Source organism: Cataglyphis hispanica, chromosome 8 (genome assembly GCF_021464435.1).
Source record: "Cataglyphis hispanica isolate Lineage 1 chromosome 8, ULB_Chis1_1.0, whole genome shotgun sequence".
In the NCBI taxonomy this organism is placed as follows: Eukaryota; Metazoa; Arthropoda; class Insecta; order Hymenoptera; family Formicidae; genus Cataglyphis; species Cataglyphis hispanica.
The window spans coordinates 7,469,291-7,492,162 of record NC_065961.1 but is presented as its reverse complement, the minus strand read 5'-3'; the positions used below and the strand labels follow the sequence as shown (position 1 = coordinate 7,492,162).

Sequence of the window (22,872 nt, the reverse complement as noted above, 5' to 3'; positions counted from 1 at the left end):
ATAGTCTAATACATAATAAGAATGTTTGAACTATGATTGGTTGATTTACTTACGGTTTTACGATTATGACTAAAATTTTTTAACGTGCAATGGCCTTAAGGCTGCGGTCGGGAAGATGCTAGAAATGCTTCGAAGTATTTGATTGACCAATCAGGATAAAAAGAGCAAAGATTTCTTTATTCTGATTGGTTAATGCTTCGAAGCATTTCTAGCATCTTCCCGACCGCAGCCTGATAAAACAAAATAAATTTATTAAAATTAATTTAAATTTATTTGGCAAAATAAAACAATAATTTTTTTTATAAAACAATTCACACATTTTTAAAATTTTATTTTTTAAAAGATCTTATTATGAATTATAAAAGATATTATATTCAGGAATATTCATAATTCTTATGATAAAATTTCGTGCCAGATATCTATGTATGTAACTTTATTAGAATATATTGTTAGCACATATATGTGACATGTATGTATTTAATTAAAAATAATGCAACTACTATAAATATGTATTTTTCATGCTCTTTGTCATTCTCAGAAAAACCAAATCAATTGCCTCATCGGTTAACCAATCAAAAAAGAAATATTTCAAAAACAAAATTACGAAAGACGATCTCAATTGCAATCCCTAAAATTCTGTGGAATTTCATAATTATATGAATCGAATAAATCATACCGGATAGGTACATAGATAAGTATTGTAAAACAATTTTTCCGATGATTTAATTGTCACTGTCATCAAAAGAACAACAATAATATAACAGTTTTTAATATTAATTTAGGCTGATTTAGGCCCGCAAGCCCGCACGTCAGTGATGACCTAACTATCCATACATATCACACGTATGACGTTTGATATATATACTTTTGGTATGTATACATATATGCACACACACACGCGCGCGCGCGCGCACCCATACATTCGCATCAGACTACTCGATAATCTCGATATATATGATTAGCGGCGAATGGCCAATGTCGCCATGATTTATCTGGCCTGACAATCGTGATGCGTGATACGATGTTTCGTCGTGATGTTTCCACCTTCTGATGGCGTTTATTCACGGCAGTTATGTGAATCGCGGAGAGGAACGAGCGAGGAGATTGTTCGCGATGCGAGATCAGTGTTCTCGTCGTGAGCATGGATGCCTAATACGCACGTCAGCGTTATCAGTGTATATACCTGTATATATCGTAGATTTTTCATTTCCTCGCAATGCGTACCTGATTTAATTAGCTTAATCGCTGTATGTTTATAAAATCCACGTCGAAAAATACGCGGGATGTCCACTCTACGGAAAAAAGCGAGCAAAAAGTCAACGACAAAGAAAACTGACACTCTTGTAGGAGGTTAAGCTCTTATCATGTATATATATATACGCATTTAAGTAAATTTGTCGTGGCAAAATTAATTTAACGTAAGATACTTTGATACGGTTATTCTGTGTGTACAGCTGTGTGTAAACGGTACAGCTGTGTGTAAATGTAGATGCATTTATTCAATTTTTTAATAAAATTTGTGTCAATTACATTTATGTATATAAGAAATATGTTATCTTTACATGTAAATATTAATATTATATAGAGAATGAAATTGAAACATAAAAACTGGATAAATAGTATTTATTGTATTTATAAATAATTATTATTTTAATATTTGATAATGTAGATGTGACCATTGACGACTTTGCTAATACTTTACGAATCCGTGCGAGGCTCAAGAAATCTATTACAAATGTCTCCAATGAAGGTTAGAGAACTATTTACTTGATTTATTATATCTCTAAATTATTATTGGAAGAAAGTATACATATAAAAATTTCAATTACTGAAATTAATTTCAGTGTTTTGCATTCTCTCGTTTCTTCAGTATCATAATCATGTGATTTTCATTTTATTTAGTGAAGCAAGAAGCAACGATACAAGAAGAAAAATTTACATGGGACAAAATAGATGAAGAGAATTTATTGCAAAGTAATGTAACAAAAAGTAAGTATAAAAGCAAGTATGATAAGTATATTACAATAAATGAATATGATAAATAATTTACATTAATTCTTTTTCTAGTTATGTCTGGTACTACAAGAAGGAATAGGAGAAAGTTAAAATGTCAGGAGGCTAATGATAAAGAGGGAGGTAAATAAAATATTTTGTAATACTAAAGAAAGAATTTCTAGAATAAATATGAATATATAGAATATCACTTGCAATATATAAAATATAAGATGTAACATGCTATATTTTTTCAATATAATGGATATAAATTTTATGTAACAAAACTGTTATTTGTTGAATAGGGATTGATTATCCATTAGACATATGGTTTATTATCTCGGAATATATACGACCTGAAGCAGTAGGAAAATTTGCACGAATTTGCAAAAGTTCTTGTTATGTAACCACCACTGCAAAATTTTGGTTTCATTTATATAAATCGTAAGTTTTTTTTATTCCATCGTTTAGTTTACCATCGTGCAACATTAATACATATGTACATATATACATACATTAATGCATTTAATATATTTGATATTTATACTTGTTAATATGATATACATTTCATAATGTAGCTGCATATTGTGCAGCAATATTTGATTAGTTTGTTATTTTAGATATTACAAATTTGTACCAAATTTACCCGAGCATCTGCAGCCACAATGTATGAGATTACATGGATTAAGAGCTTGTGTTATCAGGGCATTACATTACAGTTATTTCACATCATTGTTACAACGAGAAGTAGATGATATGTCTTATTTACGACAAGAAGAACCACATTCTCTTGTGAAAAGAAAATGCACTCTTATGTGGCATAAAGTAAATCATGAATAATTCTTTGTCCACATTTAAACTCCTAAGTAAACTAAGTAAACTAATTTTTTTGTATTGTCTTTAACCATCAATTTTTCAAATACAGTAATTTTATAACTATTAGATTTATTTCTTTTCTTTTTATGCTACATGATAACATTTAAATGTGATATATTTCAGGAAGGGAAAATACGATGGTATTTTTATTTTAAACTGAAGGAGATTTCCAAAACATGCAACAAACCATTAAAGCAAAATATACAACAATGTGATACTAAGAAAACCGAATTTCTCGAAATGCTGGAAGATGTGGCTGTTAATCCCGAAGAGGGTTGCAAAGTACTTAGGGTATGTGTCATCTTAATATTTATATTTGTATTATAAATTCTCGAGTAGACAATTTGTTATTATAACACTTTAATTTCCTACTCTTCGAGTACAAAAATAAATATTTTTTATTCATGATAGTATAATAATTTTAATATATTTGTCGTTTTATAGGTAACTTGCTTAAAATATAGTATGCTACCGCCTGTAATCGGATTAGTTTTGCAAACAGTATCTATGAATTTAATGCCCGGCTTTAGAGAACATCGACTTCAACTTGGATTCGGAACGTCGGATGTTCCTAGTACATTAACCAATCAAGTAATACTTCGCGATGTTACAGAGTACCGAATTTTAGATTGGTGGGATCCCACTTATCCTCATCAGGATGTGAATTACACAATCGAATTATTGACAAATGACTCTTGGGACTAGAATTTATTGTACAGATTCTTATATTTTGTGTATGGAAAAATAGAAAAACCTTTAAATTTTATAAGACAAATATATCTCAACGTGATGAATGAAAAATCGTTCAAATTGGTAACTTTTCTTTCCCAATGCTTAGTTGTATATAAATAATTTTATTATCATAACAACGATACAACAAAATACAGACAAAACAATGCAAGAATTATGTAAAGCAGTTTTTTTTATATACGTTATAATATAAAGAAAATATGTACAACAAAGTAAAATCCCAGGGAATATATATAGAATATGGATAGAATGATTTACGATTAATAATTATATAATTGACGAAATGGTGAGTGACTAAGTCATTTTTGAACAGCACATTGATGTAATTAAAAATTGTTATGAAAATCTTATTTCTTAATAGCTGCTTCTACAGCGTCTATTAATTCTTGCAGATGATGTATGTTGGTAGTGGAGATATTCAGATCTTTGATCTAAAAGATATAAATAATGAGGCATGGAAATCTATTTTAATATAAATGTTGGTATTATGTTTTCTTACCATGTTTGCGTAACCATCCACATCTACCCTAAGTTGTATACGTATTTTTTCGTCATCGCTAGTACCCTGTGATTCTGAAGGTAGAATTCCAGTAGATTTATCACGAATCTTTTTTAATCTTCTTAAACTTTCTTCAGTCTTTTGTACAGACGTCAACACATCAGTAACAAATAATAAATAACTAAAATGAAAAATTCAATATTTTTACTGTGTATATATATATATATAATTTTTTTTAAATTTTCTTTCCATAATCTTGTATTAAACGAATTGATTTATTATTATTTACCTTTCTGTTAATGAAGACAAAGTTAATTCCAACCAAAGAATAACAGTTTCAGGAATAATTTTGTTATAATCTACATAGAAATTAGCAAGAGGAATTATTGCACTCTTTACATAAGGACAAGGTTTGGTTGGCACGTCTCGCTTTGTCCTTCTAAACAATCTGGGAATGTCGCTAACTTGTTTCAAATATGTTACACATTGATCTGAAAGCTCTTTCACGATTTCTTTTGTAACTAAAGGTAACAAATTTGCTAGATTTCTTGATGTTTCACTCAGAGAATCTGCAATACAATATAATAATCTCTTGATGAAATCTAAATAATTATATTTTATATAATATCATTTTTCGTATTTGTTATATATTATATTATTTTTTAATTATTACATTTATATATACATATATATTTTAATTATTACATTTTAATTATTATTAATTACTATATTAGTATTTGTTATATATTGTGTTGCAATATTATACCTTCTAATAATTTTGATATAGTAACATTCTCATTTTTAATTTTTGACTGTACTATTTGTAAAAAAGATGGCAATGCATTTATCAGTTTATTTATATCAGTGTACAGATATACTAGAAAATTTAATCTTGTGGAATGCTCCGAGTCATTTGAATTGTTGGTTTCATTTATTATTGGCCATACCTTTAAATAATATAAAACTCTGGTTACTTTTCCTATATATAATTTATCTAGTTCTCAATTTGCATTATATATTTAAATCATCAAATATCATATAAAATATCAATAGAATATAATAAAATTATAACAAGAAATACATACTTGTTTCATTGCATTTTGACACCAAGTTTGATACCTCGAGCATATTTGAAGACTGAGTTTCCAGAACCTGGTAATAATAACAATCCATTAGTTTTATAAGAAGACATTTTAGAATTGCAATAAAATATAATTATAGAGATACAAACTTGTGAAATAATTGATACAAATAAATATTTTCTGCCCAAATTCTTAGCAGATTATCCCAAACCACATCAGTCGCATGAAGTGAAAAATTTTCTTGTGTCAATGAGATCAAACTACCTTTGATCGAATCTGGCGACACTGGCTCAACTAATACTGTCTCCACATGACCAGCTATCTCTTGAAATCGAATTTGAAAGTATACTGGCAAATTCCATTTCTTAAGAAAACCTTTATATTGTGGATGATTCCTCAGTGTCATTAAAATTTCAGATGTAACACACTCCGCTTCCAATTTTGTTAAAAATTCTAATGTAGCTACATATCTCTAAAATTTTTGCAAAAACTTGAAAAAAATCTTTTTTAATCACTTTTAACATATATATATATATATATATATATATATATATATATATATATATATATATTTTTGTATTTTAACGTACTTTATTTACAAACTTCCAAATGTTTTACTTACTTTATGAAATAATACTGGATCTCCTGGAGCAAAAATGGATTTTATATATTGCTCAATCTTTTCTTCAACTTCAGTCCAAAAGCTGTTTATTAGAAAATTAAATCCTTTCACAGATATTCTGCAACAATATATTAATAAAATTCGTATGTATTTATAAATACATAAATTAATGATATATTCAACCATATAGACATAATATAAATACCTCTCAGGATGTAGTGTAATATCTAATAATTGTTTTAGTTCTACGTTTAGAATATTGAGTAGTCTGTGATAAATACTTTGCAGACCAAGCGGATCAGTTTGAAGGTTCTCTTCATTAATCACATTGTAAATTAATGGCCTTACAAGTTCATGTCTTACCAATTCTTCAGCATTTGTTATTTTATCAAGAGTAAGATAAATTCTAAGGCATCGGATTGCCAAATTTGAATTCTTCTCATGTATACATGCTAAGAATAACTCATTCAGACAATTTAAATACAAATTTTCCAATTCTATACTTTCCTATTGTGAAATAATTATTTTAAAGTGATTGAATATTTGTTTCTCAACTGTCATTATTTTTCTATAAAAGATACATACTTTCTCTTGATCAACTGAAATGTCCGATTTACATCTAGATTTGTGAAATTTTAATTGATTTAATTCAATTGCAGCTTGCTCCAAAATGTCGATTTTTGTAGGATTTTCCATGAATGTTTTCATAGACAATATAGAAGAAAGCTTCTTCAGTGATTTGTATACATGTTGTAAACTATGCAAACTTTGTTTACGTTCTCTTATCTTCAGATTGTCCTTTAAATTGGTTGAAATGGCCATGATTTCATCATCCAAAACTTGTTGTACTTGCTGCCAATAAAAAAAGTAGATTGCATATTGTAATGTCAGATTGCAATTATATAAAATAAGAGTTTTATAATTTATCTGATTGTAGAACATATCTTGTTAAATTTTTAAGTAATCTTCCAAATATATTTTTTTATTTTACCATGACTTCCTCTCTTAATTGCCCAAGTGGTGCTTGCAAGTCATTTATGGCTTTATCAAGTCCAATTAAATTACTGGATAGATTCACAAAATCCGTGTAATCTCTATTAATTAAATCAATCATAGCAGATCTCAGTAATTTCAAGTATATGCCCAGATCATCACGCATTGTTTCCAGTTTGCCATTTTTTCTATGATCTTGGAGAAAATTATCAACATCAAAATTTTCCTATAAACAGAGCATAGAAGAATAATAAAAGAAAATATTGTATCTATTTCTTTCAAAATTATATATAAAAGTATTTAAAGAAATTTGCCAAACCTGTATGAAATCAAGCTCGGAGAAACATAGATCCTTTGGTGCTTTCGGCAAGGTGACATTATTGTTAGACATAATTATATATTAATATATCACATTTACATAGAATCTAATAAATTTTCTTTCCCTTCCTCGATATCAAAGATTTATTTTTGCTAATTTTGATATTATGACGTGACAACTTGACATCTAGGATAAAGCCTGATCCAGATAGCATCGCATAGCATAAAACTTATATCTGACTAAAGTACGTTTAAAAATTCTACCTGTGAAGAGCAGTATTTGATTGACCAATCGGAACAAATCTATTTTATGCTATGAGTAGGATATTTTTGAACGCATCTCTATGCATCGAAAATTGAACTCGTATGAGACTAGATCAATGACATAGAACTCTCTATGACAATTTTGTGTCAAGTGTCAAGTCACATGTTTTCTCTAGTTTTCTCATAAATCTTCGTATGTGAATAAACAAATACGTTTTTCTTCTTAACCTAAAATAGAGTACAGAAAAATAGAGCGATTTATTCACTGTATAGTTCTTGCAGAATTATTGCAAAAACCAAATAAATTTGCCAGTCAAATCTCGAAGATTTTTCAAAAAAGCCTGAAATAAATAAAAATGAGTGTAAACGAGGATTGGGATGTAGAACAATACAAGGTGGAATACGAATCAGACGAACACTGGGAGTTAAGACGTAACTTTATGTTGGCTCATAAAGACAAATTTTCGGAAGATGTACTTGTTTGTTTAGCTCAAGTCTTTGTTAACGTTGAATTATTAGGATGCAGGTACAGATTGTGATACCAATGTTTGTGTTTTGTCGCAATATGTAATAAATTATGTTATTGCACGTTTAGAAGAAAATACATTACAATATAAATTTGTATGTGTATATGTGACAAATAAAAATTTTACATATTTTCTGTGTATATATAAGTCTGTATAAATTTCTTACAGATATCCACAGGAAACGATGGATTTAGTGAAGGAATTATCACAAGATATTGCAGCAAAATATAGAGAAAAACAAAAGAAAAAATTACAAAGAACATTTGTAGAAGCTTCAGAAGCAGCTAGTTCTAAGGTTAAAGGTATAAAGAAAAATTGTGAGTTGTAGCATTCTTTTTTTTTTATTTTGCTTATATTCTGTTACATCTGAGGAATCTTTTTATCAGAATATATAATGCATGTATAAATTATGATTTATAATCTGTTTAATGTTGAAATATTTTTGTATAGGATGTGTTGCTCGTACATCTAATGTCACAGAAGAATCTGTAAATACTCCTAATAATGTATCAAACAAAACCAAGCATATAGATCATAAAAAGTGTGATACCAAAAACAGATCATTTTTAGAAACAAAAAGACCAGAAAAATTAAATACAAACAATTACAATTATAAATCTTGTGAAAAAACTAATATTGAAGAATCACTTTCCAAAAGATTGAAAACAGAGGAAAATATCATGCTTAGAGATAATCCATATGGAGATATTGTTTTATGGGAAAGACCAGATGAAATACCACAAAGTACACTGGGGAATTCAGCCAATATATCTGGAGTTAACCTTGACTGGAAGTATTCTGCAATGCAAGGAATTTGGTGAGTAATATGGAATAAGGAAAATTGCTAAGGTGTGACAAGTAAAATTTATAAATTTATATAATCATAAACATACTGTTATAAGATATTTTTTGAAAAATTTCTAATTTAGGGAATGCTCGGTTTATATCAATTCTAAAAAAGTTGCATGTTGCACAAATTCCAATAAAAAAATTGCCAAAAATGAAGCAGCCACTACTGCATTAGATGAATTGCGAAAACATTGTTATACTATTAAGGTAAAGAAATAAATGTGACTTTACTGTAATAGAGATATTTATTTTATAATAAATAATGAATGCAAATAATAAAATAGTATGTAACATTGTTAAATTTTAAAATGTTATTTGGAAATTTTATATATCTTGAACTTCAGGTTAAACAAAACTTAGACTCAAAATCAAATGTAACTGTAACGACAAAGGAAATGAAGCCTCAAGAATGTATGTCTGACAATAATTGGAAAGCATCCAGTTGTATTGGAGAAGAGTTAATGAGAAGAATGGGTTGGACTGGTGGTGGCCTTGGAAAATCAGAGCAGGGTGTTGTAGAACCCATGTCTGCACTGTTAGTGTGTATATATATATATATCGCATTTCGGACAATTAACAACCGCGACCACTATTAGCATACAATGGAACGCGATTCGAGAACGTCTTTTATTAATTTCTAGAAGAACTTTACGCTCTCTTATCGGTTCTTATTTTTATATACTGTGGACTCAAATGTTCCGGCTAGACTTTGAGATTTTATAGAAAATTAAATTTTGAATAAACATTTTCTATAACCGTGATAAAATAACCGTGATTTCAGAGGTTTTTGGATGCTAATTTTTTAAGGAAACATTTTTTGATCCATTTTTATAGGAAATTTTGTTCAAAATTAAATTTCCTATAAAATCTCAACGTTTGAGTCTACCCTATATATTTAATATCTTTTATTTTTTAGGGTTAAGCCACAGATAAGCCGAAAGGGTCTCGGCTTGAAATCTAATTCCTCCACAGCGAATGAAATGAAAGCGAAATGTCGGAATCTGTTTAAAGATTTTCTACAGACCGATATGCAAAATGATATTGTGTTCTTAGATTTTACCAACGAGGAAAGATCGGTGATTCATCAGTATGTATCACTCAAGTTATGAAAACTTTCAAATGAAAGTTTGCGGAAAGTTTTATTCAAGTTTTTCATAAAAATATTTTAATTTATTTTAGAATTGCGCGAATAATGGGTCTTAAATCGCGCAGCTATGGTACTACGGATGAACGGAAATTGATAGTCTCTCGTAAAATCGACGTACGAACTTTGGTTAGAGAATTAAAAAGTCTCGGTGGAGTCACTGAGAAATACGAACTAATGGAACCAACTGATGAAAAATTCATTTCCTCCACTTTGACAGGTTGAGCGAAATATTATGTGCTTAAACAATATCTTCTGTGACATATTGATGTAGCAACTTGGACTGTTTTAAATAAATAAATATTTTTATCAAAAGCCTTTCTAAAAAAATTAATATTTTATTGTTTAAATCATCCAAAAACAAGCTATTTTTAAAATAATATTGCAATCGTTCAGTCGATCCTTTAGCACACAATCTGAAATATCGAGATTCGTTCAACTATTATTCCTGACAAATATATTTGTGTTAAATGAAAAGCGAATGTATCTATACAGATCAGAATCCCGCATATTATACGTCGCAGATAATAATATAAATAAACGTAAAAAATGCAAGATATAATAAAATATAAATATTTTAAATTGTCAATTATATACACAAACGCGGTAACTGCGAAGATTCATGATCTCATACATTCATAATAATTCAATGTATATTACGTTTGCATGAAATTATGTGTGGTATGAAGGTATATATATATATATATAATTTGAAGTCTAACAATTAAAACTAAAGAAATGTTTCGTTTTATTTATTAATGATTATGCTATCGCGCGACAGAATTATTTCCAAGAACGCTGTGTAATCAATGAATAGAAAGAGATTACAGAAAAAGTTTAAGAAGCAGAAAGGGAGGAAAGTTGATTACTTATTACCACAATGTACATAGTAACGTCGCAGTTTGCCGTATAATAATAAGAAAACGCTTTGGCAGTAGAACAACTAGAAAATCGAAAACATATATATATATATATATATGTAAATATATAGATAATGTATAGATAATACGACGGTGCGTGACACATTTTAGTACATTATCACATGATTAAATCTCGACAATTAAGGTGGTCATTTTTATACATATATGTCTTATATCTACACATACTATATATATGTGCAGATATGCGCCGCATGCACTTTATTCCATCAATTTGAAATGACAAGGTTGAAGATTATACATGTTTCTTATATAATATCACTTTAGTTTATTGATTAACTTAACGTTTAAGAGAGCGTAATGTATATTATAATAAATAATAGTCATATAATGCAACACACGCAATTATAAAAGAGTTATAAAATTAATGGAATAATAACCAATGACCAAAAACAACGTATACAATGTGTATACATATGTATGTATAATCGCATATACCTACTAAAAAATACTATTTATCTTCCTTATATTAATCAATTAATTAATCATGCAATTGTGCTAGCGTATAATAACCGATTATTTGGATAAGAGATTTTGTACACTTTCCGAAGATTTATAGAAAAAAATGTTTCAGCATATAATTATTTTTTTTCCATTGATATTATATAATTTCCAAGCTTTATTATATTTTATATTATATATTAATTACTTTTTTGCATGAAATCTGTGTATATAGAGAATGTTTTGATAAACTGCAAAGTATAAGGAAACACAAAATGTGTTAAATTGGAAATTGGATCAAATATATAGCATAGAATAGAATATCTACGTATATTTTTAAATTTGGGGTGCAATTAATAAATAAACATATTATGGAAATATATTACTATATTCCATTATCCGATATAAATTATTATTGTTCTACATAATTCTCATACAAAACTAGGAAATATAACTTGTTATAATCTCTCTCCGCAATAAAATGTTTTTTTTTTATAATCCAGCTGTTTGCATTTATTTTTTCAAGCCCTTTGTTGGAATAATAATACTAAAAAGATATATAAGATAATGCATAGTAAAATTTATAATAAGTAGCATTTATAATGATAACCGAAACGAACCGTTATGGACGATCAATAATTTTTTTCTGGAATGATCAAACTATTATTTTAATTATAATGTTATTTTTTTAAATGAGATAAGAAGGCAGTCTATACAAAAGAAGCTTTAATAGGAATAATCTTTTGACTAAATACATTTAAAAATCGTTTTACTTTTAATAAAAAAAAATTATTAAAAAATCTAATTAATTTATCATAAAAGAGATTAATTTATATATACATATTATTCGCTTTAACGTCAGTTGGATTGAATAAACTAATTTCTGGAAAAGAGATGCATATCGCTAGACATATATTCTTTTTAGATATATTTTGGCTAAATTAATCAAATAATAAAAAACACAGAGAACATTGTTATAATAAAGATTAATGTTCATTATAATAATAAATATAAGAATAAAAAGAAGTTAAAAAATCCAAACAATTATTCTCCCGAAACATATCCACAATGGAGATTAATGGAATAAATTTCTATTAATTTTTCTCGCTTACAATCAATATCGAAAAAATCATCAAAATCTATAATCCTCTGTCTACTCTTTATAAGAAAGGGAATGTATAAATCCCATCAAATTGTAATAACAAAACGTGAATAGACAAATAAAATAAATAATAACAAAGAATAGCAGAAGAAAAAGAGAAAATCTCTTATCATTTCAAGACAATGGATAACGTGCGCCTTTGAAATATGATATATATTTACTGATATACATGGTATATATATGTATATCAGAAGTTGCATTGTGTCGGAATTCCGGTCTGCTTTCCTCAGGAAGGAGAAATAGATTTGACCTTATAACTTACGATTCGAAATTGGGGCCAAAGGGTCAAGGCACGAGGCGGAGAGGCGGAGAACGAGAAGAGAGAGGGGGGGGGAGGAGAGAGAGAGAGAGAGAGAAAAAGATAAAGTGTCGCGGCGCGCCATGACCCCTCGGTTTGATATCCCGATTGTTCGCTAACACAAGTTCCCTCGGATTTTGCCCTCGGTCCAGGCCCTACTTTGGACCGTAATTGACATCTGGAGGGAATATTATACTTTTTTCTTCTTTATATACCAAAATATTATCTACCATCTGATAAAAGTGACTTCCCTGTTGATATGTATTCGCTATGTGTGTATATAGTATATATATATATATATATATATATATATATATATATATATATATATCTTTAAATCCGCTTATACATTACATTAATTAAAAGATATGTCTCAATCATTTTCTATTAGAAGATATGCTTAATAAGTAGATTATCTCGACGGCTATTCTCTCGAGGTAAAAAAAGCCTCGTCAGACTCGCACCCGTCTGCTATTTCTCGATTGTCACGAATAAGTACAATTTTATGTATATACGTATAAATTTATAACTCGTAATGCATATACGTGTTAATTTACTCTCTTCAAAGTAAAAGAAAAGCGCGACGGGAAGCGTTACCTTGAGAGAACCGCGCGGTACATCGTTATATTTTATTATATAATATATATATTTTTTAATATATATATAATTTTTATTGATATGTGTACTGATATGTATCGTGTTGCCGTAATGAAAATATCAATAATCGTTAGCATTATATATAATATATATCTTGCTTTTCTTCTATATAGTGAGTAAAATACGCGTCATACCCTGAAAGAACGCGACGCGATGCTCCATATTTCTTCTTTTGTACCCATTTTCTCAACTTTAAAACACACATATTTCAACATTGCTGTGTGATGTTATGTTACGTTCGATTGCACCGAGAAAAATCAAGAGCACCTGATCCTTAGATCAAAAGACAATATTTTCACCGCACGTTTAAATACTATTGCGTCATTATACTCCAATGCCACCTTGATCAAGACAAAGATTTCATCAAATGCGGTGAAAATATAAATCGAAGAGTTTCTCGGTAAGACATTTATCTATACTACATTTTTATTTCTTTTTGTATACTCGATATGTTGCAGAGTTGCGTCGCGAAACTTATCGCAAATAGAAGCGATTTTTGCGATAATAAAGCTAAATTAAAAAATATAGAGGAGAGAACATCGACTTAAATTAATATACTGTTCCAGCAGTAATAATCTAAAATCGAATAAAAGCTATCATCTCTTAATACATCCTACTTCTCTAATTAATATAACAGAAAATTCACAGCATTGTTCGTTTGGTTGAAAAGTACATTAGAAAGATATCTCAAGAGAATAACGAGAATAATAATCGTTGCGTGCAGTTTTTTTTTACAATTATATAACATTACGCATAAGTAATAAAAATAAGAATATACAAGTCTCTATATGCGACTTCTCCCCTGCCCCCGCCTCCAATTCGCTATCGAGAGGCACAGCTTCAACAATAGATTCGATAGTTGTGCAATTTTCGGAGAAAATAAAGTTATCTATAGTAAACTATCATAACATTGCAATTATATTCTATTAAATATTCAATTCTGCACGATCTTTCCGTAAAGTGCAATTTTCATTAAAAACCACTTTGTCATTTCTGAACCTGATTACTTTCTATGCGAGTTTCCTCTTATAAAGTTTCTTCTGTGCAACTTAAAGATAGCAATCTCATCAAAAATGTTTCAGAGAAGCAGCTTATTAAGTTTAAGAAGATTAGATAATAAATGGAATTGAACAAGAAACTTCTACTCTAATGCACTAACAAGTAATAATTGTAAGAAAATCTGTATATAGCGTGGTTTGTGTGTATTTTAAGTAATTTATCTATGCACAACTTTCGAACAATTACATCCGATTGCGAACGATCATCACTTATGTAAGACGGCGTATGTGCTAGCAATATTGAAGACAAAGCTCGAATAAAATCGGGACCCGCGGCAGCACATATATGCAGTTATAGCGTAGTAGATACACGAGGAAGCTCAATATTTTAGAAATAAGTCGACTAAAAGCTCATTATTTGTTTACACGAAGAAAGATTACATTCGATACGTAACTAACAATGAGAAAAGCGAGAGTAAACGTTATAGAAAAATTCTGTCGAAACATTCACAAAAATTTGAGTGATTTAGGATTAATAATGTGAAAGAAAGTACAAAGTAAAATAAAAATAGGCTACATATTATGATATGTATTTTGAGATGTTTTGATTTAAAATTTAAAAAATATATATGTACTGTATTAGATTGCAGATTATAAATAACCTTTTTTTCAGTGCACTTTCATGTAGATTTACATAAAATTACAATAGACGCTACTCAAAAAATCGCAATAATAAACCCTCCATAAGCGTATGCGATATATTAATTATCAGCCATATCCTTTAATAATTGCATTCTTTCCTAAATAGATTTTGACAATACGCGTGTAACGAGATTAAAGTTATTCAAATATAATGATCATATAAAATATGCGAAACGAAGACCTGCCTGATCGTTTGTCACGCAGATCGTCTCGACGATTATCTCGGTGCTCGATAATCGCGTTCGTCGCGTTGAAGCAAGAGCAGAGGATTTGCGAGAGAAATAGAAGAAAAAAGAAAAGTGGTCTACATCTTGTGCGCAAGAACTGGTGATAAAAGGAAGAGGTGATCGCGAAAAGAATCAGATTTAGGCTTCACCAAACAAAAGGTTTGCTGATGCGACGACGATGACGGCGACTCATCGTCATCAACGGCGGCGGGACTGACTGTCGTTCAATCGAGAAAGCCCGTTTTAACGAGTTTTTCAAGGAAGAATTTGACATCTCCCAGTTCAGAATCCTTGATACCGATAGATTTCAGCATACCCAAGTCGCCATTCTCCACTGCCATGAAAACTGAGCGCAAATGCTCGAGATCTGAACGCATCAGGTGTAGCGCCGCGCCAAAGTCCTCGATTGTCTGTGATTCTGATGGCCGAAACAGATCGTCAAAGACCAGATTGCAAAATCGGATAGCAAATTTGAGAATAAAATAATAATAGAAGATAATAATAGAAGAAACGAAAAAACATTTTTCTGGATATACATGTTGAAGAAGTTCTTTTATATCTAATCATATAAAGCAAACGTATTAAATTAATCATTTTTACGTTAAATTATTCATAATTGAAGAACAAGATCGGATCATTTGATATCTTACTTGCACTTGTGTGCGTCTAACATCACAAAATATTATCTTATTTGATTTAGTATCTATTTAATAGCGAGACTTACCGGACAGCGCAATAGCTACTTTTTCCACACCACCTAGAGGTTTCAGCGTATCGCGCGCTTTGTTTCCGAATAGCTTCTCCAAATAGTTGGGACCATGGCTTGCCAGCAAAGACTGCAGAAAACTCGCGGTTTCTTCTACGGGTGGTCGTTTGGCTGCAACAAAGAAATAAAACATAAAATAAAATGATCACAGAGAGTTATTTCATAGCGTCATATTCTCATAAACATTATAAAAATTAAAGTTAATATAATTAATATAATTAAAGTTAATATAATTTTCTCTTTTTCCATATCTCTGAAAAGAGACAAGAAAACAATTATATCTCAATTGATCAATATTGATGAGACCGGTCCGTCGAAAAAGAAAAGCAAGAACGACAATAATACCCGATATATAAACTGTTGTAAATGCAAGTGCAGCAGATCCCCTCTATTTATTATGATGTTCGGTGCAGCTGCACGGAACATTATCGAGTACATCCGAACGGTATTTTATAACATTGATATTGTTTATATAATATAATAAATATAATGAATATTTAAATCAATCACATTTAAATCATTGAATAGCAATTTTACGCGGAAAAATCTTGAAATACAAGTTAAAAAAATTATATTAAATATACACATCTATAAAGAAAGATCAAATCACATATATTGTGTGCTCGTACTATATTGACATAAGCTAATTTATTTACTGTAAAAGTTAAAGATTTAACTCTGCTCTGCTATGCGTAATTAAATTAGATTAATCATTATTTACTTGCGCATCATTTCAATTAAATTAACTATCTCGCTTACCTGCGGTACACAATCTCGAGTCCTCGTCGTATCCGTCCTGACAATCGGGTGCGCCGTCACACAAATACTGTATCGAAATGCAAATACCGTCGCCCGGGCACTTGAATGGTTCGTACGGGTGGCAAGCATCTAAAAAGAATGCAAATATAAAGGCGTCTGATTTGAATAAGAGGAGAAAAATCTGACATATGCATTTTCTGAGCCAAACCCGAAGCAAAATTAGAAATGTGTGCGTACATATACGCGGTAGTTTAATTACCTCGCGGAAATAAAAGTTCAGAAGGGGCGCGACATGTTTATCGGTGTCGCGAGATGATTAAATTACGACGATTAAGCGAGAGATCTGAAACGGAATTAAACACGGATAATACGCCAGCACCCCTCTGCAGGAGAAGCTTTCGAGATGATTGAAGGGACACGCAATCGCATTATAACTCACGCAATATTGTAGTTTTTAAAAATCATTTAAAATTTTATTCTTATACATTTTAAAACTGACCAAATCTTTTTATCCTTCATTAGCAAAATTTTCTTTTAATTTAATTTTAATTAATTTTAAATATTAAATATTAATTTTAATATTAATTTTTATATTTCTCTCTATTTATTCAAAACAAGGAAATGTTTTAAGAAAATGTAAAGTTGGATTTCTGGAAGTGATTTCTGAAAATGAAAGTTTTTCAATAATATAAACTGTCGTATGCCTTCTAGAGAAATAAAAGAGACTTCAAGAGTTTTTCTTGGAAACTGTTTTATTTCCGCAGAGGTCACAAATATGGATGTATTATATAAAAGATCCAGCGAAAAAGAGAGAAAAAGAGCTTCTTGATAATCTCGATGTTTTACCTGAATTTTCTCTTTACCTGTCCGTGTATGTGTGCAAGTACGTACATCCTATTCAACAAAGTAAATATCTAGCCGTTTAACCTTTAACATCCGTATATTTGCTTCCATCAATCTGTATTTTTATTTCAAACAAAGATTTCTATTACTTCTCGGGAAAGAAGAGATAATTTTTCATCTCGATCGCCGCGCTAATAACGAAAAAAAAAGCAAAAAACATAAATTGCGTATGGTATTGCTAACAGTTACTTGATGATCGATTGTGTAATATTATGCCACATTTATTATATATTCATATACATGATCGCCCACGCGTTTATTTCAACGCACTGAAACGCAATTTACAAACACATCATGTCCACAAAGCCCCTACAATCAATTTTGATCGTATTTCATTAATTCGATGTTCCTCTACATAAAAGAAACTGTATTGAATCAATCATACCGATGTGGTGCTCCATCAACGTTATTAAATTACTTTCTGCAAACACGTCGCACGAGTTTTTTTCTCAAATATTTGCATAAAGTGTCTATACCTAATCAACGAGAAAAGAATTTTTCGAGAACTTTTTATCAAACATATCAAGGATTGTTATTGAATGTTTAATCAGAAATATCAGCTAACAGATGTTATTATTAAATTACGCGAATGTTTATGCAATTCTTTTTACGTTTAGATGAGACATCTGAGCACTTTAACAAGCATTAGGAATATTGCAGGTCAATTTTGTAGCGATCAACGAGAAGCGTTGATTCCCTAGGGAGGACAGAAGTAGTCGTTATTCCTATGGGATTGAGCCTCGACCTTAATGTATTCCAAATGAGATAATCAACAAGGGAATATTTAAAAAAAAAGATTGTTGCGCGTATATATATATACAAAGAGAGAAACTCAAATACAATAAAAAACACTTTTCGATTTATATTTAAAATTCAAAAAATACATTTTCTATTTTCCATTTTGCATTTGATTGTCAATCAAAAGATGAATTTCCACAAATTAAAAATTGCAAAAGATTGATGGAACATAGAGAGAAATATAAAAAATAAAGACTTTATTAAACCAGAATCCTGTTCGACTCGCTTCGTGACAATTCCGACCCTGAATGATAGGGGTAAGTTGAGTAAAAAAAGAAACGCGTTTTTTTTTTAAATGTCATCAACGTATAAACGCGACTATATACAACTCGATATGCCAAGTACGCGCGTTATTGACCGACCGTATACCGACTATATCCGCCGGAGGGCACACTCCTACATGGTCGAGAGTTTCAGCGAAACACAGCTCTGTCATAATCGCGTCCTCCGCACTCGTTAATTTTAATGGATGATAGGAGGCGCATGATAACGCAAAGAGGACGGTATTGTTTCCTGGAAGCTTCCTCTACTTTGTATCCCTATAAACGCCTCGCATAGACATGATATACAATATTTATTCTCAATGAAGTATGTAAGGTAATAGCTTCTATATGACGTTTCTAATTTCTAATTTTTAATTTCTTGCTCCATTTTATTTTTTCAAATAATCTTTGACATGATCTTTTTCAATTAATTTCAAATAAACTTTATATAATTTTTATTTAGAACAGTTTAATTATATTGATACATATATAATATTAAAAATTAAATTTTGCTATAAGTAATTTCCCTCAATATTTTCGAAGAAAATTCATAACATCAAATTATGTTGCCAGAGTACATTACTTAAATAATGGTGAAAGTGAATTCTATACATAGAATGAGCCGACAAAAGCAAAGAAATTAAGCAGAGTCATAAATAAGTTTCCTCTTGAAACTCAACTTGTTTGATTTATATATCCATTTAATGACCTTCTTGTTTCCGTAATCAGAGAATTTTGCAATCACGCAAACTACAAATTAGTTTTTCTTTTCCGTGTTCTTATGTAGAGCACTGTTTCGGTTGCAGTAGTAGATATCGTATTTGCGCAGACAAGACAGAGATATGATACTTTTACGAGTTACCTTACATCTATAAAATGTTATTATATTATTTGTTTGAAAATGTACATCATTAATAATTAAAACTCATAGATGTTAGAAAGCTGCGACAATTGAGAAAACTTCGTTAGATACTTATTTGTGCTTTCTTTAAAAAAAATATAATATATATATAAAGTAGAGCATATCATGAATAGTCGGATTGACTGTAAAATATTTTGATAAAATTTCTATTTTGAACGATTTTATAAGATATTCGAATAAAAAGAAAACAGCTAGTATGAAAACATCTGAGAATAATTATAAATATGTGATAATACTTGATCACTTCTTTTGTAACTTTATATACAAGTATAGAATATATATTATTATAATGTGTTTATAATAAAAAGATGAAGAACAAAATTGTATAAAAAAACTTACACACACATACATATATATACTGACATATCGATTATATATAATATAAAATAAACGAGGTAGAGAAAAATATCTGTAGAATACAAAATGTAAATTTTTCGTTCATCTTTACCTGGAATTGTATAAATTCTATTACGATAAAAAAGATTTACAGAAGTTATAAGTTTGAAAAAACTAATGTGTATGTATGCATGTGCATTTTGTTTTTATTTAAATATTGAAAAAAAAGCAATATTTTTTTTAAAAGGAACAATTCGATTTTATATTTGCACAAATATATGCGCGATTTTTCTCTTCGCGCTCTTCTCTAAGACCCGCGGATCTCAGAATTGTGCCTTTTCGAAATCTGCGGCGCCTACGAATCTTTCGCATGCCGTCACTATCGTCGCCGTGACCATCTCCCATTTTTGCTCTCCGTGTCAATCTCATTGATAATCACTTACCCGAGCGTTTCGTGTTGATGTGGCCGTAGAAGCGGCTGAGGTCGATCGCCATAACGGCGCGCGGAAAAGCGGCGCAGGCCGTCAGGGCGATGCCAAGTGCAACCGCACCGTTGCAGAATTTCCGTACCATACTCTCTTTGTGGATGCTCGACGGGTGCTCGACGCGACTTTCTCCGTTCCTTTTACTGCTAGATGAGTTCCTGTGCGTGTACTTCTGAATTTCCCTTTTCTCACCAGGATCTCTTTTTTCCCAAAAACTTTATGTTCTTCCTCACAAATGCAAACGAAGAGGGTATATCGTCACCCTGTGAGAATCACCTACTCGCTTGCTTGTTTGCTAGCACCTGTGCACCACCAAGAGGTTTGTAATTCCTCAGGGAAGACGGTTCGTGCAAGGTTCCTCGCCCCGAGAGGACTCCGCTTCGGCTGTGTTATATACGTGTATCTATATGCGTGCGGGGGATGAGAATACACGACGGGGTCGCACCCACCACTTGATTCGCCCTTTGGAATCTTGCCGAACAAGGTTTTCCTCTTTCTTCCACTCGCTAAATCTCTCTCTCGAGTTGTTCCCTTGATTCGCTCACCCTTCCTGCTCTCACCACTTTCTTTTTCTTCTTACGCCTGTAAGAGAAGAGATTCTATCCCCGCTGGCGCATGACAGTGGGTGCACAACCACACTGTGAACGCACCTGTGCCGTGTACGCGTGTCAAGCCATAGATCTCACCTGAGGCGCTGGCTCATAATAAGGAGGGGACGATGTGGGAGATCAGCCAACCAATCGGGTAACGTGAGATCACGATTCTACCCTGGAACACCCACGCTCGCTCAGTCACATTGATTTCAACCCTCGTCGCTCAATGGCGTAACGAAGGCTATAAACTATATTTTACGTATATTTACCTTTTCTTCCCCTAAATGTGTCTTCTTGTTCCATCGTTAAATTTTTACATAATCGGTTCGTCGATATTTCTCCCTTTCTCGCTTCACAAGTAAAATGATATTTACATTACTTTATCGGATGCCTCGCAATTCATCGTTACGCCCCTTTTCATCCTAACTTTCATCAATTTTTATGCCGGCGCTTAGTATAATTTTATGACAAATTTCTCTGATAGTTTTCGCAAATAATGTACCAAGTATATGTATAGCATTTAAGCAATACATCGTCAACAATATCGATTATTTTTAATCGTATGATACACATAAGAAACAAACGTTTGATAATGGCGGTATCACACGTTATGGGATCTTAAAAGGAAGAACAATATGTACATCAGATCATAGCTATTATTGCACATTAATGTATATATATATATATATATATATATATATTTGTATAATCGTCAAAATAGTTTAGCAATTTATATATAATATATATTAAACTCAATTTGATAATACACTAACGTATAAGAAAATAAATAACCTTACAATTAGTATAATTTTTATATGTATATAAAATAAAAAAGTGCATAATATAGAAATTGTGTATTTTTGTTATCAAAAATAATAAAATAAATTTTTAACCTTTTATACATATATATATGTATATATATGTATATGTTACATACATATATATATATATGTATATATATATATATATATATATATATATATATAATATTTATTACTTTTTTATTAAAAAATAAATTTTTTTTATTAGAAAGTTATTTGAATATAAAATGTTGGATTTTGCGAAATATAAAAATCTTGGGATGTATTATAGATTTCTTGTATTATAGACCTCGTCGATTAAAATATTTTACCTGAATCAATATGCAAATCTTTCTCTCTCAAATATGCTTTCTCTCCTTTTATTTCTCTTTCCTTCCCAAAATCCTTACAAACAGCGTTGATATGTTTACAATTCATCTACAGTCGAAGAAAAGATGAAGATGATTTTATTGTTTAAAATAAAATATCCTGTACCCCTATATTCTGTTCTATTCTAATTTATTTAATGACAAATTCACTATTGTTACGTCAGATAACGACATTGTTATAAAATTAAAAAATATACTTACTGAAAGAGAAATTTGATTCTTTATTAGCTATGCTTTGTTAGTTATAAAAAGAATCGATAGACAGAGAATACAGATCCTCCATAGATCCTCTATAGATATATAAAAAAATCCTATACATGCAATTATATGGTGTATAGACGCTATTTCGTTGGCCATCTTATTTTTACCATTTGTCTATTTGAGTATTTATTGCGTATTATGTTACATAGCTAAAAGAAGAGTTTCTTTGCACGTACCTATAAATAAGATCTCATTAGGAGGTCAATTTGAGGATTGCTCCTTTTTCAAACTAACAAACGAATTAAATAGTACGTAATA

At 30.3% G+C, this 22,872-nt stretch overlaps 4 protein-coding genes across 6 annotated transcripts; 2 read left to right on the top strand and 2 right to left on the bottom strand.

The window, feature by feature from the left end:
• Window positions 1–917: 917 nt before the first annotated feature.
• Window positions 918–3,669, top strand: LOC126851759 (putative transmembrane protein 183BP). Its single transcript, XM_050596052.1, has 8 exons — window positions 918–1,350; window positions 1,670–1,750; window positions 1,903–1,989; window positions 2,068–2,136; window positions 2,298–2,436; window positions 2,613–2,817; window positions 2,992–3,159; window positions 3,313–3,669. The coding sequence occupies exons 1-8, from the start codon at window positions 1,284–1,286 to the stop codon at window positions 3,571–3,573; spliced, it is 1,077 nt and encodes a 358-aa protein (XP_050452009.1). The 5' UTR covers window positions 918–1,283; the 3' UTR covers window positions 3,574–3,669.
• Window positions 3,670–3,819: 150 nt separating this feature from the next.
• LOC126851758 (conserved oligomeric Golgi complex subunit 2) lies at window positions 3,820–7,346 on the bottom strand. Its single transcript, XM_050596051.1, has 11 exons — window positions 7,134–7,346; window positions 6,813–7,040; window positions 6,407–6,673; window positions 6,027–6,328; window positions 5,822–5,939; window positions 5,349–5,671; window positions 5,203–5,269; window positions 4,884–5,064; window positions 4,407–4,686; window positions 4,118–4,298; window positions 3,820–4,049 (listed from the first exon to the last, which is right to left on the bottom strand). Exons 1-11 carry the CDS (start codon window positions 7,203–7,205, stop codon window positions 3,966–3,968), a joined length of 2,103 nt encoding a protein of 700 aa, XP_050452008.1. The 5' UTR covers window positions 7,206–7,346; the 3' UTR covers window positions 3,820–3,965.
• A 149-nt stretch (window positions 7,347–7,495) lies between these two features.
• LOC126851745 (NF-kappa-B-repressing factor) lies at window positions 7,496–10,592 on the top strand. 2 transcript variants are annotated; one of them, XM_050596029.1, is made up of 8 exons: window positions 7,496–7,589; window positions 7,679–7,922; window positions 8,092–8,225; window positions 8,374–8,740; window positions 8,853–8,979; window positions 9,117–9,307; window positions 9,689–9,859; window positions 9,952–10,592. In XM_050596029.1, the coding sequence occupies exons 2-8, from the start codon at window positions 7,753–7,755 to the stop codon at window positions 10,139–10,141; spliced, it is 1,350 nt and encodes a 449-aa protein (XP_050451986.1). In that variant the 5' UTR covers window positions 7,496–7,589; window positions 7,679–7,752; the 3' UTR covers window positions 10,142–10,592. The 2 variants fall into 2 exon arrangements, with proteins under 2 accessions (XP_050451986.1, XP_050451985.1); XM_050596028.1 differs by having other exon boundaries at window positions 7,528–7,922.
• Window positions 10,593–10,647: 55 nt separating this feature from the next.
• Window positions 10,648–22,827, bottom strand: LOC126851746 (IDLSRF-like peptide). 2 transcript variants are annotated; one of them, XM_050596030.1, is made up of 7 exons: window positions 22,555–22,827; window positions 22,297–22,402; window positions 21,434–21,781; window positions 20,530–21,339; window positions 16,865–16,993; window positions 16,064–16,216; window positions 10,648–15,757 (listed from the first exon to the last, which is right to left on the bottom strand). In XM_050596030.1, the coding sequence occupies exons 4-7, from the start codon at window positions 20,657–20,659 to the stop codon at window positions 15,564–15,566; spliced, it is 606 nt and encodes a 201-aa protein (XP_050451987.1). In that variant the 5' UTR covers window positions 20,660–21,339; window positions 21,434–21,781; window positions 22,297–22,402; window positions 22,555–22,827; the 3' UTR covers window positions 10,648–15,563. The 2 variants fall into 2 exon arrangements, with proteins under 2 accessions (XP_050451987.1, XP_050451988.1); XM_050596031.1 differs by having other exon boundaries at window positions 20,530–21,334.
• Window positions 22,828–22,872: the final 45 nt, after the last annotated feature.